Source organism: Neolamprologus brichardi, chromosome 11, assembly GCF_056152115.1.
Source record: "Neolamprologus brichardi isolate AB-2024 chromosome 11, ASM5615211v1, whole genome shotgun sequence".
NCBI lineage: Eukaryota > Metazoa > Chordata > Actinopteri > Cichliformes > Cichlidae > Neolamprologus > Neolamprologus brichardi.
The window spans coordinates 30,666,109-30,684,265 of NC_142114.1; the positions used below are offsets into that span (position 1 = coordinate 30,666,109).

Sequence of the window (18,157 nt, forward strand, 5' to 3'; positions counted from 1 at the left end):
TGCTGTTTGAGTCTGTAAACTACAGTCATGGCTCTGCATCCATCTTCATTGTAAACTCTATTCAATAAAGTCTGTTGATATTTTATTGTGCCTGTCAGAACTTTCAGTTGCTTCATTTTTATGCTCTTATTTTGAATTTGATGCCAGTAACACACATCATAAAGGCTGAGACAACATGAAGTTTAATGCTAAACAATAAGACGTCTCACATACAGTGAAGCTGATTGGCGGGACAGCAGTCACATGACCGGCTATGAAATCCCAGACAGACAATCCAACAGTTTGTGAAACATCTGAATGTAAAATGCTGAAAACTTCTGCTGCTCATCTGTTCACAGAAAAATCTGTGAAAGCAACGAGACAGCTGTGTGACGTCATTTTCAAAATCAATTCAGATCAAATATTTTCTGTTTCACAGTCTGATAAAACTCCACATTAAGACCAGAGTAGCTGTCCACACAGCGGTGCATTCAAATAGATTAAATTAAATAGATCAAATAGATTCAACATCTTTCTTCAACAGAATTGCAGACTGCACAGATGGTACCTTCCCAAAGGAAAAAGTAGCTTAACAGAGTATATATGTAACCCAGGTCCCACGTAGCTATGGTAAAGCTAGAGTATATAGTACAATGAGACTGGGTTCGTAGTGCTACTAATCATGATACTTGATACCCTCTAATTGAATTAATAAGGACCACCACAACTGTATTTTACACAAATTAAATCCCTCACCGGGTATTTATTTAGACAGCAAAGAAATGAATAAAACAAACAGTTACTTTTATAAAACGAATTGAATTCAAATAAACAAACAAAAATACTGTGAAAGTGACTACATGGATTATAAATAAAAGATTATCAAAACAAAATAACTCTCTTATGTGCCAACTGTTATTTCAGTTACAACAGCTCACACCTTTAACAGGGATGAATTTCAACCTTTGATAACAACTTTGATTACAACTACACACTTTTCTCAATTTAAACCAAATCTGTAACAGTGGGCCCACACACACACACTTTAACCTGTCCACACTACACCTGCCGCACGGTGCTTGTTGCAGGCCTGATTCGAAGTTCGGGTGCGGTGAGGCCTAAAACTGATGGCCGCTTCACTCAAACTGAGCCATAAACAAAATACGTGCACTTTAGTTCCAGTTAGTACTCACGAGTCCAATGAGTTTGTTAGTGGGGCAATCAGAAACGGGCAGTTAGTTCACCAGTAGTGAAGACAGTCAGGGGCGAGAAAACAGCAGGGTCCATCCGGGCAGAAACCTCTCTCTCCCTCTCCTTTCAGAGCGTCCCTCGGCTTCTAAACATATTAAAACACTTGAGCTACAATACCAAATGCTATCACATAACGATTTAGCATTAGCATGCTTTGACTGAAAATCACAGAGCTAAACATACAGCATGGCATCACAGCACATAACGCGGTAAGCTGCGCTAATTAGCAAGCCGCTAGTTAGCATCACACATCGCGCCATTTTACCACTATAACGAATAGTTACAGTACAAATGTCAAGGCACACAGACTCATTTACCTCTTGCAGATCACAAATAAGAAATATCAGGACCACGGGTAGTCGACCTCAATGATACTCTTAGATGTAAAACCCACACCACGTTTGCCTTATGACATCTCTCTCTTCGGACTTAGCTTCTGTGTCCGCTCCCACAGATTCACACAAACCTTACCACTCGTCCCGCCCCCATAACAGAGAAGAATGACATTGACTGGCTCGTCAGCACAAACAACCAACTACAATACAACATTAAGATAACTGACATTAGATAGGTAAATAAGTTTAGGTTACACCCCGACATATTGATTCTGCACAGGAAATGAACTCTAAATCATGAAACCCTTTTATTTATTGGACTCTTAACTGTAAATGAAATTACATTTGTACCAAAGCATGTGATTTTTAAACCTTTTATCAACTATTTATATTTTAACCATTTTTTTATAACAGTAGACTTTTTTCTTTATACTGCAAGCCTGAATAATTGCAGACAGGGCTACATATATTAGACTTAATAGTTAATATATACAGTAATGGACTTCTATACATTTTACATCAGATTAAAACTTTGTAAGATTCAGATAATTATTTATTAAAAGCTCGACATTTTAAATGAAAATAAGAAAGAAAAGTATGTCTTTGTGCCCCCGCATGGTTTAACCCAGCCCCCCTGGCTAAACCATGCTAGACCCGCCCCTGCACAGTTACGTCAGCTGCATAGAAAAAGATCCTGGTGTAGAAAGTAAAATTAAATAAATTCTAACAACAGCTTATCAAGCTTAAACGTGCTGCTGTTGTTCAGCCGCTGGTTTCCTCTTTCAGGCGCAAAGTGAGACAAAAACAAAGAAGAGAGACGATCAGCTGATCATTGATCATGATTGAAGCAGCAACAGGAGAGGGAGGGGGAGGCAGTCGCTCCATATATCGGTTAAGCTCAACGTGGGAATGCTTTACAAACATTCAGAGATGAACTTACACACTTACACACTCTCTGCGATAACTTTGTCGGTTGGTAGCGAGGCTCCAAATCAGGGGCGATTCTAGGATCAGAGCTTTGGGGGTGCTGAGCACCCAGAGAGCTGCCCAGCCAGGCAAGGTAAACTTTACTCGTCACGATGAGACGTCCTCCCTGTCTCTGTCAGTCCCTGCATCCTTAAATGTCTCCAGTTGTCCCGAGTTCTCTCTGACTGTCTCCTTGGTGCATTTAAACCCCTGTTCCTCTCTGTCCTCATCGTCTGTTGTCTTCGTCTCTGTTATCACTCATCATAATTTTACCATCTCTGTGCAAGTCTGCAAATTTCTTTATTAAATCATGAGATTCTTAAATTCATCAAGTCTCTCTGTGCCTGGGTGCTCGTCACAAAACATGACATCACTGTTTTGTACATTTTAACACAATTTAATCCCACATTTGTGAAAGAAAAGCAAAACACTTTTTTGAAAAGTCTGTAACAAAACCATCAGATTTGATAAAGGTTATTTAAATGCTGCAAAAGAAGAATGGATTGGAATAAAAAAAAAAAACAACATATACTTAATTACTGGAGGAGAATAATAAATGATGCTCATAGTGAGTAAAAGGTAAACTGAGTGCATTTCTGGGATACATACAATAATACTCCCAAAACAGAATAAATTATTACAAAATATTAATTAAAACTATAAAAATGGAGGCAACTTTGCCTGTGGTAGAATGTATACAATGTATGAAAAAATCTTTACTGCAGATACTAATTTTACTATTTTAATAATACTAATTTTGTGTTGTCAGATTTATGAGTTTCATGCTTTCATAGTGGTCCTTAGGAGAGCTCGACATTTTCTCAGGTCCACACTGTAAAAAGTTTGAGAAACACTGATAAGTGTCTGTGTGCTTTTGGAGAACATTTAAAGCTGCAGTACAGAATCTTTGAAACAAGCTTAAAACATTTTTAGAAACAGAGCATCTGCTTCTCTTTACAGCTCCTCACTCCACAGTCTTTGGCACTGATAGTGCACAAATGTGATGCACGTACTGCGGCAGTCATACGGACAACTGGACGGTCCAAAAGTTGGCTGACCTGTTACTGGCTGAGGTTTTAGTAGAGTTGTAGCTGAACCACATAAAAATATATCATTAATGCTTCAGCACCCCCAAAAATGGGCTAAAATCGCCCTAACTCCAAATGCTCAACCAGACCGCCGTCAGGTCTCGCACGCTACAGCCGCTCTATCACGTGACACATACTGCTCCGACGTGCTACGGTTATGAGCCGAGTCACGCCATGTCGCAAGTTTTGTGAGGTACTTTCATTATATTCAATGGATCGGATTACATTTTTTTATTTCTCTCCGATGTCCGATCCAGTAATTTAGGTCAGTATCGGACCGATTCCCATACGTCATGTCGGATTGGTCCATCTCTAAATAAAACTGAACAGATCTAAAGAAGGTGTTCCTGAAATTTGGCTTCATTAGAACAGGACGGGTGGATGAGCACAGCCCTCTCAGCACAGGGCTGACAGGACTTATAAACCATAATATACATCAAATACACAGTGACTTAAAAGAAATCAATAAATACACAAACACTTCAACCGCTGCTTCCTCAGACTGCATGAGTAACAGGAACCGCTCACTGTCGGATCTGTGAGCGCTAAAATTACTGTTACTAGAGCCATCCAGTCGTTCTCTAAAAGTGAACATTAACTTTCTTCAAAGTGCCTTAAAAGTCCAAACACCCACAAACATCTGACTGGCACTACCCCCTCTAGGTCTCCTGACCAAAAGGGGGCAGTATATAACGTATGCAACAAACATAAATCAACAAAATCACTTAAACAAAAGCTGAATTTGTGTCAAACAGTATTTGCCTGCACATAGAGCTTACATCATTGTCTGTATATGTCATCATTTCTTTGGTCAGTAGTAAAGTAACCGAGCTATTTCCCCTTTTTGAAAGAAAACATGTGTTAACCCCTGGACTAAAGAACAAATGCTCCAAGTGGGCGAGGTGCTAATTTTCAGATGGCAGGTCTACATCTAGAATCAAAATGATCACAAACATCAACAACCAAAGTGAAGCATTAAGACAAAACAGAGCAATGTCACACAGGATCCACACATTTGGGCCACAAAATAGATGTAAATTGACTAAAGTAAGACACAAATCAGACAAAAACAGATGCAGCGTGATCACAAACAGACACATGTTGGCTACATGTTGATGCTAAATGACTAAAATCACACGTGCAACACTTTCTACATATTTGACAACAGAAGAAAAACACAAACAAAGTTGGAATGTATTTTTGATTATTTAAAATTTTTATTTTATGCCAAATTAGATTTTTAGCATAATCAAGCACCAAATCACAAAGTCTCCTCCCTGTTTGTACTGTAAGGTCAAAACCCTACAGTACTACAGAGAACCCCAACAATCAAATGATCCCCCTCTGAGCAAGCACGAGGCGACTGTGGGGAAGAAAAACTCCCTTTAAGAGGAAGAAACTTCCAACGGAACCGGGCTCAGAAGGGGCGGCCATCCGCTGCGACCGGTTGGGGGGGATGGAAATCAAAAAGGAGACGAGATGGCGTGAACTACAGTTGTTAAAATTTGGATTTGGTGCTAAAATTCTGCTTCAAGATGTTAAAAGAAGCAGGGCGGCGGGGAAAAGCCAGGATGGTCATTTCAATCATCTCTGGCTTTAGTGAACCACCTAAAGGGTTTTCCCAGAGTTTTTCCCAACGCTGAAAAAAACCTGGAAATTTTGGACTTTTTGGGAGGACTGGGGATGACTCCGAGGAGCATTTTTAGATGCTTTATCAGAGCCTCATCAAAAGACGCATCATCTGCCATCGCAGCCTTTAACACATTGTCTGGGGAGCCAAACTCCTTGATGAGGCATTTGGCCATTTTCTTGATGAACTTTTTCTTGTCATTCATCAGACTTGTGGCAGACTCTGTGCTGCTGAGTTCAGGCTGCATCACATCTCTCAGACGCTTGAGGACCGCATCTACTTCTTTTGTAGTACATGCTGCCCTGGCAAAAAAGTGTTGAGTTGCAGGTTTTGATTTTCTGATGACTCTCATCATGAGGATAAGGGCGAGGTCACTGGAAATTTTCTCAGCATCAGAAGATGACACTGATACAGACCTCATCGCTGACATGTCAGAGGAATCCTTGAGTGAGCCTGAAACACTGGCAGAGCGTTTTTGGGGAGAAATGCTCCCAGATTTTGGTGTCTGACGTGACTGATCAGGTGCCAGAGAGCATTTTTCTGGGGTAATGCTCCCAGATTTTGGTGTCTGATCAGGTACCAGAGAGCATTTTTCAGGGGTAATGCTCCCAGATTTTGGTGTCTGATCAGGTACCAGAGAGCATTTTTCTGGGGTAATGCTCCCAGATTTTGGTGTCTGATCAGGTACCAGAGAGCATTTTTCTGGGGTAATGCTCCCAGATTTTGGTGTCTGATCAGGTGCCTGAGAGCATTTTTCAGGGGTAATGCTCCCAGATTTTGGTGTCTGATCAGGTACCAGAGAGCATTTTTCTGGGGTAATGCTCCCAGATTTTGGTGTCTGATCAGGTACCAGAGAGCATTTTTCTGGGGTAATGCTCCCAGATTTTGGTGTCTGATCAGGTGCCTGAGAGCATTTTTCAGGGGTAATGCTCCCAGATTTTGGTGTCTGATCAGGTACCAGAGAGCATTTCTCAGGGGTAATGCTCCCAGATTTTGGTGTCTGATCAGGTGCCTGAGAGCATTTTTCTGGGGTAATGCTCCCAGATTTTGGTGTCTGATCAGGTGCCAGACAGCATTTTTCTGGGGTAATGCTCCCAGATTTTGTTGTTACAGGTAATGGAACAGATTCTCTTCCACTGCCATCTGAATCTGTGCTTTTTTCCTTTGTTGGCGTCCTTGTTCTTTTAATAATTTTCTGGATGTCTTCCACAGCCTCAGAAATATTGTCCTCAATCAGTTGATCTTGGTTGTCGTTCTCCACCCAGAGTAAAAGCTTTTGTACAAACTTTTCTACTTCGTCTTCTACGAGCACATAGAGGACTTCTGCAGAAAAGGGACGCTGTGATCCATGTGCTGGTTGTGGAGTCCTGGAGATGACAGTGTCAGACAGGGATCTACCCATTACAGGTTCGGGGACTTGATACAGTCGATCCGTCATAAGTAGATCAAACATTTTTGCCGTTAACTCCACAGTAAAATCTCTGGTTCCCCCACTAGTTAATTTCTCATATAACCGATTAACGTCTGATCTAATCGCGTCAAAGTCGACGGGAGAGGAACGTATGTACCGGAGCAGTGTGTTTCGGCTGGAAACCATGCTTTTATCAGAGGGCACTGTGCCACCTTTGGGGAACTTGAAAATGTTTTTTAGACAAACAAAAAAATTTCTGTTTGCCGTTATTACTTTTCTCAGCTCTTTTGTCATTTTTTCAAATTGTTTTCTCGCAAACATGAAAAAGCGCTGTTTGCGTTCGAGCTCGGGGCGAGGGGTGAAAGGCAACAGTCTGAAGAAGAAGTCTCTCATCTTGTTGATAATTAATCCTGCATTAAAGGCAGGTTTGGGTAAGTGACACCTCTCACAGTGCTCTTCACTGCTTACATCCATGTTGCCAGTTATCTCATTTACGATGTCAGCTGCAAACGCTTCTACTGGGGTTGGAGCTCGGAAACTTTGGCTTCCTGCAGCTCGTTTTATTTCGTCCTTTTCTGTTAGATGTTGACTGTTAGAGTCGTCCACATCTTTATCTGTCATCTCTCCACCTGAGCTTGATGACAGAATCACAGAAATCTCTGTGATTGCTGATTGCACGGACATCTTTGAATCCGTACTTTCTGTACCGGAATCAGAGCCGCTCGACGCGCACCGGCAGCGCAGCTTACGCGCTACATGCCTTTTAAGGCACGAGGCAGCGTGGCAAACCATGCGGTGCAGCTTTTTAATATTACTACATTTGCCGCTGACATAAACGGCGGGGTCTTGCGGGAGATCGGGGCTTTCTCTAATGAGTTTGACCGTTGAGCTGACCTTTTCGGAGATCTCTTCCTCGACCATCCGTGTCAGCTCGTCAGCGCTCTCATGTCGCTGTTCCGGGACGTTAAGAGCGCCGGCGATGGCGGCTGAGATGGAGACTCCGAGGGACGGGCTTATTTTCCCCGCACCTGAAGGCTCCGGATCCTCCTTCGTCATGCCACCCTGAATAACAGGAAGGGCATTTTTGAGGATTGTGCTAGAGGCGATCTGAATGATTTCACAAATCATATCAGCGAGCACCGCTCGGACGCCTGAGTCGCATGTGCCACCTTCTATCACGCTCCACTGAGCTCCAGAGAGCCTTTCGAAGCACCTGTTGATAGGTGGCAAAATCTGGTCTGGTGTGACCACGACTGAATTGTCATTTACACTGAGTGTTGACATGGTTGTATCGCACATTAGATTTTCTGGGTTTGAGAGAACCGCTGGATAATTTCCTTGTTTGGGAGAACGCCGACTGTTGAACATTTGCAAACAGATGAGCAGTAATGTTTCTGTGTGAGAGCCCCTATTTAAGGCTTTCCCTGCCTGTGACGTGGCTGTGACGATCGAAGCAGAAGCTAATTCCTTTGATCTGCCAGTGACGTCACACAGAACGCACGAGCACACGGATAGAAGCCGCGCGCTCACCATATCCCAGGATTCACTGCGGCTGCGTCCCAATTGAGTGACCGCACGCTTGAAGTACGCGCACTACGCGTTCTACGTACGTGCGTACTATAAGTACGAGAAGTGCGGAAGTGAAAGGCTTGTGAAATGGGACGGTCTAGCCTTCGTCGCGCTGTTCAGGTTGCCTAGCAACCATGATACTAACCGCGAGAAACGTTACAGCTTTGTTTGACAGAAATGAAGGAGAAAAATGTTTTGTTGGTCATTCATTTTTGTCATGACATCACTTTGATTAGTTGAGTATCTGAGGCTGAGACCACAGGACTGTAAAACATGATTGTTGGGCTTCATTTCTGTACTGAACAGTTATTTAAGATTAGTTAGTAAATAACAATTAGCTAATGTTGGTCACGAGACTAAAATCATCTCACTGTGGTAGTGTAAATATAATATGGCCAATATTATAGTATTGTCAGATTATTGTGATATATATATATATATATATATATATATATATATATATATATATATAACCAAGTTAATGCTGAAAGTCTGAACATCACTAATGTCACATAACTTTGCCGACATGTGCACTCTTAGAAAGGATGTGTTACAAAATGACACAAAAAATGTGTTGTTACACTATTAACACATTTTGTGTGAATTTTAACATAACATGTGTAAGAAAATGTGTAAACATTGAAAAAATGTGTAAAACACTTAACACACTTGATGTGTTGCACAGTTTAACACATTTTGTGTGTTATTTTCAGAATCTAACAACAGGACCTAAAATTAGCAGCTCAGTAATTTGATGCTAGCCCTTTGTTTAGTGAAATAAACTGTAGATTAACAATGTATTATAACTATATTAACTGAATAAATAAAATGTTTAGTTATTGTTTGTTTTCCATAATCCTTTCCTCATTACTTTCAACAAATAAAACATTTTATAATGTAATGTGGACCAAGTTGTGTATGGTGTACTAAAATTCTGAAAGAGGATTAATTTTTTTATTTCTCAATATGTGTGGCATACCAATTAATGGCTATGGCTATACTATAAGCAGAAGTATCCACAAATAACAAGCTTAATTTTGACCGTAACATGTGAATACAATTGAAGCAAAAGTAGGAAATTAAATGAGTAAGAATACACATGCTGAAAATTGAAACAAAATCTGCCCAGCAACATGACATACCAGCGGCGGGAAGGGGGCGCTATCTTTCGCGCCACTGAGACAAAGGAGGCAAAGATGGACGTTACGTCGCCTAGTATGTTGTCAGACCTTACAGTAAGTATCATTTACCAGTTTATCTTAATGTACTGAAAATATGCCGGGTTTCTGGAAGAATGTGAATTTATATAAAATATAGGAGTTATGTAGGAGTTTTGAGTTTAAGTTAATTACTGCTTAACTATACCTAGCTAACCTTAATGTAACAGTCTTGCTAACATATCCTACTCTTAATTTTATTATTAGTTCTTGGCTTTCGTGCCATACTTCATTAGAGTTAATGTGTTTTGGTAGTATTTTTATGTATTACTTTATTCATGTATTTATCTATTTACTTTATTTATGTATTAGAGTATTCAGAAATTGCTCTTAGAACCAGTGTGGTAGTTGGCTAGCGGCTCCGACAGGCATTTTGTTGTCTATGAGCAACGCCAGAGTCGGCACCTAACCGTAGCAGTGTTGAGTAAAATGACAATATTGTCGTTAGCTCTGAATAGAGCAAATGTAGTTATCACCGCGACCATTCGTTTACTAGCACAGAATAGGAATAAAGACTGAGTAACTTTAACATGAAATATACCTCATATTGACAGAGATAATTATTTTTTCAAGCAGTTAAAGCAGTTTTTGCATCTAGTATGATTAACTAAATTATGTGCACATTCTTTTTTAAGGCTTCTTGCTGGAAACATGCTCTGATATAGTTTCTTTTTTATGCAGAACTTGTGAGGAAGTAATAGTCAGTGTTATTAAAAAAAACAAAAAACAACAGCAACTTGACCATGTAAATTATCTTACTTATTTAGTCATGTGTTTCATTTTTTCAGCACACATATGACAACTTAGAATCTGTCAAAGTCCTTGTAACCACTTTTATAGATGAGAAAGAAATTTGTAAAATTGTAAAATTCTTATTGTCAGCAGTGCCACAGACATCATAGGTCAAAGCCAAGCTCAGCACATGGGCTGTGTGCTTGATAGGTTGCTAAAGTATAACACTGATTTCATGGAATATATTGATGTTGACAGTGAGGTAGACATTAAGGACTTTGATAGATTCCATATCGTCCTGTCAGCCGGACGGCCACCGATGGAAACCTCTCTTGGGGAGATTAGACAAAATCAGGTACACTTTGCATTTCTCCAGTTTCCTAAGTCATGAAATGTGTTTTAACAGTTATTAACTATTAGTCAGGATCAGATTTATCCACCAAATAGCAACTAGAAGATAAAATCAATTTATTTATTATTCAGAATTTCTTTTAGTCATTGCGTTATAATCACGGTAATTAAGGTAATTCTGCTGCAGCTTTTTGAGTAAACTCGTGCTTCTATGCTCTGTGGAAATTTGCTGTCATAACTTTGAAGATTATTGCAGAGAGGTAAAGTGTCTGGTGTTGCCTTTACACAGTCTACCATTACCACAGAAGAACAAAGTCAACCCCTGAAGTCACTCAGGAAAGCCCCACAGATTCTTAAGGAGTATGAAACCTGTTGGTGCCATTGAGGAAGCTCCTTGTGAAGACTTGCATTGGGGATTTGGTGGAGAGGTGTGGTTAGTAAGTATAGCACTTTACTGTACTTTGTTAAAATTTTGCAATGAATGTTTTCCTTTAAAAATGTTGAGGTGCACAGAAGTAAAAAAGTTTACCTTTGTTTTCCAGTTACCCTCTTAGTGCAGAGAAGCTAACTGTAGCAAAAAGCATCATCACCACTTTTCCATCCCTGAGTGGCAGGACAGGGGGAAGGATTTGTAAGTAAATTTAGCATTTTAATAATGTAAATTCCACTACATACTGTAAATTGCACTTGTTCCCACTTACTGTGTATCATTTAACCTTTATCTAATTATTTATTAGAGCCTTTTTTCTCAGTTAAAATTGCTCAGCTGTTACCCATATACCTCTGTCCTTTCTAACTAAGGAGCATTATTATGATCCAGTCTCTCATTGTGGATTCCTAGAGACTAAACTGCGCAACATTAGACGGAATCTCGACCAGGGGCAGAGACGTTATAAGAAGCGGAAAGTAACAGATGACTGTGGTGAAGACAAGAAGCTCAGGCGAGAGGATGGGAATACCAGCAGCACAGATGAGTGGGTCACCCAAGTTATTGCGGCCCTCAGCTGAGAACCTTCCAATTATCATGTCAGGCATGGAGGAAACATACACCAGTCTCAGAGCCTGGAATATTCGGAGAGTACCCACGGTTGTTGGACATGCCAAGTCTGGTAAGTTGCTTGGTTCCCTGGTAATGGTTTATGTACTCCTTCTCCACTCAGTTGTGTTTTGCATACAAAGTATGTAACAGGAGTCGATACATTTGGAGGTATGTTTATGAGCTCCTAGTGAATATTTTGAAAGTTTTATAACTTCAGAGTTGGATCATTACTCACTGGGCACTGATTACAATGAGCATCACTTTTCACATGGTCCAAAATCTTAGTCGTACCACCAAATGACTATCTAATAGTAGAGACATCAAATGACAATGCAGAAAGTGCTGCTCGTGGAAGTGAAAACCCTACAAAAAATCACCTAAATCTGTATGAAACTCTGCTTTCAGCAGCACTATTTTCCGCAAAAAAGCTCTACAGGACAAACCGCAGACAGACAAAATAAGAAATTGTCTGCTAGAAAGTTGAACATCAGCTAAAAAGTCCTAATTTTTTCTCAGGGTCTGATGGGACCCAAATCATAGCTAAAATTAAGGAATAATGGATTGTATTCAAATACCACTCCAAGTAAATTGTTATGTTTCACTGTGTAGGTAAGCTTGATGTGGAATGGGTAACAGAAATGTGATACTGTAAAGTTTGATTTTAGCCATACAGCTACCAAATGGGCAGAATGTACTTTTGATTTAATGTATTTAATGCTTCATTTTAAACTTAAACACTTTTTTTCTTTCCATAAGCTGGACTTGGAGTTTGGCAATCTTACAGGAGGAAAGGTGGACCTCTTTTTGCGAAAATGGGAAGCCAGTATCATTCTGAAGCTCAAATCAGTAGCTGCCCTGGAAACAAGAGCACCCCACCCCCACCCCCGCCGTGTGTTAACACACCTGCTCCCACCAGTTGGCGCCAGTCGTTGCAGCCTTAAATCAGCTATAACGCACTTGGTTGATTTTGCACTGGTATGTATTCAGTAAAGTTCTCACGGTATTTACCTGAGGAAAGCATTTGTCTACACCTCACTGAATACTTCTCTAAAAATCTATCTTTATCTTCCCCATCTCCAAGCCTGGAACAAGTATTGCATCGCTTTGCAGTGATCCTGAAGCATCATCCACAACACACCAACCCCAGCTGATATGCATCGGTGATCTAAAGAGGGCAACCAGGCAGTACATCATTGTTGCTAAGAATGACAGAGTAACCATTTCTCTGAATGGTGGCCTGACGTGTGCTTGGATAAGCTTTTCAAACTGTACTGGGTATGTAACTTGTCCTATCCAGCACCACTTGGCTCCGTCCTCACCTTCTTTGAGTTTGTCTATGAACTGCCGCTGTCCACCCAAAGGAAAACCAAAGTACTGGAGCTGATTGCACAGATTAAAGGATGCAAGTAAAATGTTCACCTGTCCAAAATGTAGAGAGTCTCTGTTCACAGAGGTGAGAAACCTCATTTGGCATCTTTGTCAAATACACTGCTTATCAGGACTGACTATTTTTATGCCTATGCAGTGGAAAGGTCAGACAATATGAACTGATTGGCTGAAATTTTTGATTTTCGTATTTAAACCCAAGGTACAGAATTGTATAACCTGGATGCTATATTTGCCAAAATGTATGTTTTTCTGTTCGCATGCAACTGCACATTTGTTAAATGTTGACATTTTGTTGAAGATGACAATTGTTACCTTTAAAAAATTTAATTCATGTATTGTCTGGATTATATCAGAACATTATATATATATAGGAAAAATTGAAAAATTTGATTATTTAAAATTTTTATTTTATGCCAAATTAGATTTTTAGCATAATCAAGCACCAAATCACAAAGTCTCCTCCCTGTTTGTACTGTAAGGTCAAAACCCTACAGTACTACAGAGAACCCCAACAATCAAATGATCCCCCTCTGAGCAAGCACGAGGCGACTGTGGGGAAGAAAAACTCCCTTTAAGAGGAAGAAACTTCCGACGGAACCGGGCTCAGAAGGGGCGGCCATCCGCTGCGACCGGTTGGGGGGGATGGAAATCAAAAAGGAGACGAGATGGCGTGAACTACAGTTGTTAAAATTTGGATTTGGTGCTAAAATTCTGCTTCAAGATGTTAAAAGAAGCAGGGCGGCGGGGAAAAGCCAGGATGGTCATTTCAATCATCTCTGGCTTTAGTGAACCACCTAAAGGGTTTTCGCAGAGTTTTTCCCAACGCTGAAAAAAACCTGGAAATTTTGGACTTTTTGGGAGGACTGGGGATGACTCCGAGGTGCATTTTTAGATGCTTTATCAGAGCCTCATCAAAAGACGCATCATCTGCCATCGCAGCCTTTAACACATTGTCTGGGGAGCCAAACTCCTTGATGAGGCATTTGGCCATTTTCTTGATGAACTTTTTCTTGTCATTCATCAGACTTGTGGCAGACTCTGTGCTGCTGAGTTCAGGCTGCATCACATCTCTCAGACGCTTGAGGACCGCGTCTACTTCTTTTGTAGTACATGCTGCCCTGGCAAAAAAGTGTTGAGTTGCAGGTTTTGATTTTCTGATGACTCTCATCATGAGGATAAGGGCGAGGTCACTGGAAATTTTCTCAGCATCAGAAGATGACACTGATACAGACCTCATCTCTGACACGTCAGAGGAATCCTTGAGTGAGCCTGAAACACTGGCAGAGCGTTTTTGGGGAGAAATGCTCCCAGACTTTGGTGTCTGACGTGACTGATCAGGTTCCAGAGAGCATTTTTCTGGGGTAATGCTCCCAGATTTTGCTGTTACAGGTAATGGAACAGATTCTCTTCCACTGCCATCTGAATCCGTGCTTTTTTCCTTTGTTGGTGTCCTTGTTCTTTTAATAATTTTCTGGATGTCTTCCACAGCCTCAGAATATTGTCCTCAATCAGTTGATCTTGGTTGTCGTTCTCCACCCAGAGTAAAAGCTTTTGGACAAACTTTTCTACTTCGTCTTCTACGAGCACATAGAGGACTTCGGCAGAAAAGGGACGCTGTGATCCATGTGCTGGTTGTGGAGTCCTGGAGATGACAGTGTCAGACAGGGATCTACCCATTACAGGTTCGGGGACTTGATACAGTCGATCCGTCATAAGTAGATCAAACATTTTTGCCGTTAACTCCACAGTAAAATCTCTGGTTCCCCCACTAGTTAATTTCTCATATAACCGATTAACGTCTGATCTAATCGCGTCAAAGTCGACGGGAGAGGAACGTATGTACCGGAGCAGTGTGTTTCGGCTGGAAACCATGCTTTTATCAGAGGGCACTGTGCCACCTTTGGGGAACTTGAAAATGTTTTTTAGACAAACAAAAAAATTTCTTTTTGCCGTTATTACTTTTCTCAGCTCTTTTGTCATTTTTGCAAATTGTTTTCTCGCAAACATGGAAAAGCGCTGTTTGCGTTCGAGCTCGGGGCGAGGGGTGAAAGGCAACAGTCTGAAGAAGAAGTCTCTCATCTTGTTGATAATTAATCCTGCATTAAATGCAGGTTTGGGTAAGTGACACCTCTCACAGTGCTCTTCACTGCTTACATCCATGTTGCCAGTTATCTCATTTACGATGTCAGCTGCAAACGCTTCTACTGGGGTTGGAGCTCGGAAACTTTGGCTTCCTGCAGCTCGTTTTATTTCGTCCTTTTCTGTTAGATGTTGACTGTTAGAGTCGTCCACATCTTTATCTGTCATCTCTCCATCTGAGCTTGATGACAGAATCACAGAAATCTCTGTGATTGCTGATTGCACGGACATCTTTGAATCCGTACTTTCTGTACCGGAATCAGAGCCGCTCGACGCGCACCGGCAGCGCAGCTTACGCGCTACATGCCTTTTAAGGCACGAGGCAGCGTGGCAAACCATGCGGTGCAGCTTTTTAATATTACTACATTTGCCGCTGACATAAACGGCGGGGTCTTGCGGGAGATCGGGGCTTTCTCTAATGAGTTTGACCGTTGAGCTGACCTTTTCGGAGATCTCTTCCTTGACCATCCGTGTCAGCTCGTCAGCGCTCTCATGTCGCTGTTCCGGGACGTTAAGAGCGCCGGCGATGGCGGCTGAGATGGAGACTCCGAGGGACGGGCTTATTTTCCCCGCACCTGAAGGCTCCGGATCCTCCTTCGTCATGCCACCCTGAATAACAGGAAGGGCATTTTTGAGGATTGTGCTAGAGGCGATCTGAATGATTTCACAAATCATATCAGCGAGCACCGCTCGGACGCCTGAGTCGCATGTGCCACCTTCTATCACGCTCCACTGAGCTCCAGAGAGCCTTTCGAAGCACCTGTTGATAGGTGGCAAAATCTGGTCTGGTGTGACCACGACTGAATTGTCATTTACACTGAGTGTTGACATGGTTGTATCGCACATTAGATTTTCTGGGTTTGAGAGAACCGCTGGATAATTTCCTTGTTTGGGAGAACGCCGACTGTTGAACATTTGCAAACAGATGAGCAGTAATGTTTCTGTGTGAGAGCCCCTATTTAAGGCTTTCCCTGCCTGTGACGTGGCTGTGACGATCGAAGCAGAAGCTAATTCCTTTGATCTGCCAGTGACGTCACACAGAACGCACGAGCACACGGATAGAAGCCGCGCGCTCACCATATCCCAGGATTCACTGCGGCTGCGTCCCAATTAAGAGACCGCACGCTTGAAGTACGCGCACTACGCGTACTACGTACGTGCGTACTATAAGTACGAGAAGTGCGGAAGTGAGAGGCTTGTGAAATGGGACGGTCTAGCCTTCGTCGCGCTGTTCAGGTTGCCTAGCAACCATGATACTAACCACGAGAAACGTTACAGCTTTGTTTGACAGAAATGAAGGAGAAAAATGTTTTGTTGGTCATTCATTTTTGTCATGACATCACTGTGATTAGTTGAGTATCTGAGGCTGAGACCACAGGACTGTAAAACATGATTGTTGGGCTTCATTTCTGTACTGAACAGTTATTTAAGATTAGTTAGTAAATAACAATTAGCTAATGTTGGTCACGAGACTAAAATCATCTCACTGTGGTAATGTAAATATAATATGGCCAATATTATAGTATTGTCAGATTGTTATGATATATATACACTGTAAAAAAGAAAAAGTTGAGAAAACTTAAAATTTCAAGGCAACATGATGCAAGAGATTTGAGTTTTCTCAACTTTTGCAACTGTTGTTGACTTAACTAAGATTTATTTATTATTTTACATGTGTGTGTTCCTTCTTTTTCCTTTCAGCCTTAGAGGGAACATGTTCCCTCTAAGGCTGAGGTAAAGACGCTTTTCTTTGCAAGCTCCTTTGAGCTGTAAAGAGAAGCAGATGCTCTGTTTATATTCTAAAAATGTTTTAAGCTTGTTTCAAAGATTCTGTACTGCAGCTTTAAATGTTTTCCAAAAGCACACACACAATTATCAGTGTTTCTCAAACTTTTTACAGTGTGTACCACCTGATAAAAATGTCAAGCTCTCCTAAGGACCACTATGAGAGCATGAAACTCATAAATCTGACAACACAAAATTAGCATTATTAAATTAGTAAAATTAGCATCTGCAATAAAGATTTTTTCATACATTGTATACATTCTACCACAGGCAAAGTTGCCTCCATTTTTATAGTTTTAATTAATATTTTGTAATAATTCTGTTTTGGGAGTGTTTTTTATGTATCTGTATTATATTATACATCGTATACATTATACAAGTTAATCTCTGTCCAAAAAATGCACTCAGTTTAGTTTTTACTATGAGCATCATTCATTATTCTCCCAGTAATTAAGGTTAGGATATGTATTTTTTTTTTTATTCCAATCCATTCTTCTTTTGCAGCATTTTAATAACCTTTATCAGATTGATGGTTTTATTACAGACTTTTCAAAAAAGTTTTTTGCTTTTCTTTCACAAATGTGCGATTAAATTGTGTTAAAATGTACAAAACAGTGATGTCATGTTTTGTGACGAGGACCCAGGCACAGAGAGACTTGATGAATTTAAGAATCATATGATTTAATAAAGAAATTTGCAGACTTGCACAGAGATGGTAAAATTATGATGACTGATGACGGAGACGAAGACAACAGACGACGAGGACAGAGAGGAACAGGGGTTTAAATGCACCAAAGTGACAGTCAGAGAGAACTCGGGACAACATTTAAGGATGCAGGGACTGACAGAGACAGGTTTATCTTGCCTGGCCGGGCAGCTCTCTCGAGTCAACGGTTGAAGAAAAATGGCGGGCGGCCGAAGTGAAGCGCAGAAATACCGTCTTCAAAGTAAGCGCTGGGCTTTTATCTCACTTCAAATATACCGCGGAACAAATGTTAGCGTAATAAAAAGTCTTAAAAAGTCACGTTTAGCGACCCTTCGGCTAAGTTACGTGACGTTAGTGAGGTCGCGTTTAACGCGCTCTTTGGTCCGTTAGTTAGTTCAGGTTTCTGCCGAAGCTCCGTCTGTTTGTCGCTGTGAAGCCAAACGTACTTAAACGGTTCAGGAAACACCGAGCAGACGGTTGAGCAAATATCTGGCCCGCGAACTGCGGTGAGGACGCAGACTCAAGCATGCTGTGCTGCAGTTTGTCCTTAAAGAGCTCTCATCCTGTATA

The 18,157-nt window shown here is 41.1% G+C and overlaps 1 protein-coding gene and 2 pseudogenes across 1 annotated transcript; 1 reads left to right on the forward strand and 2 right to left on the reverse strand.

The window, feature by feature from the left end:
- Window positions 1-4,814: 4,814 nt before the first annotated feature.
- Window positions 4,815-8,220, reverse strand: LOC148100739 (uncharacterized). The gene has a single exon (XM_087848563.1). It carries the CDS (start codon window positions 8,191-8,193, stop codon window positions 5,200-5,202), a length of 2,994 nt encoding a protein of 997 aa, XP_087704689.1. The 5' UTR covers window positions 8,194-8,220; the 3' UTR covers window positions 4,815-5,199.
- Window positions 8,221-9,362: 1,142 nt separating this feature from the next.
- On the forward strand, window positions 9,363-13,054 carry LOC148100740 (uncharacterized; annotated as a pseudogene).
- Window positions 13,055-13,349: 295 nt separating this feature from the next.
- LOC148100741 (uncharacterized) lies at window positions 13,350-16,176 on the reverse strand (annotated as a pseudogene).
- Between the last annotated feature and the right edge of the window lie 1,981 nt (window positions 16,177-18,157).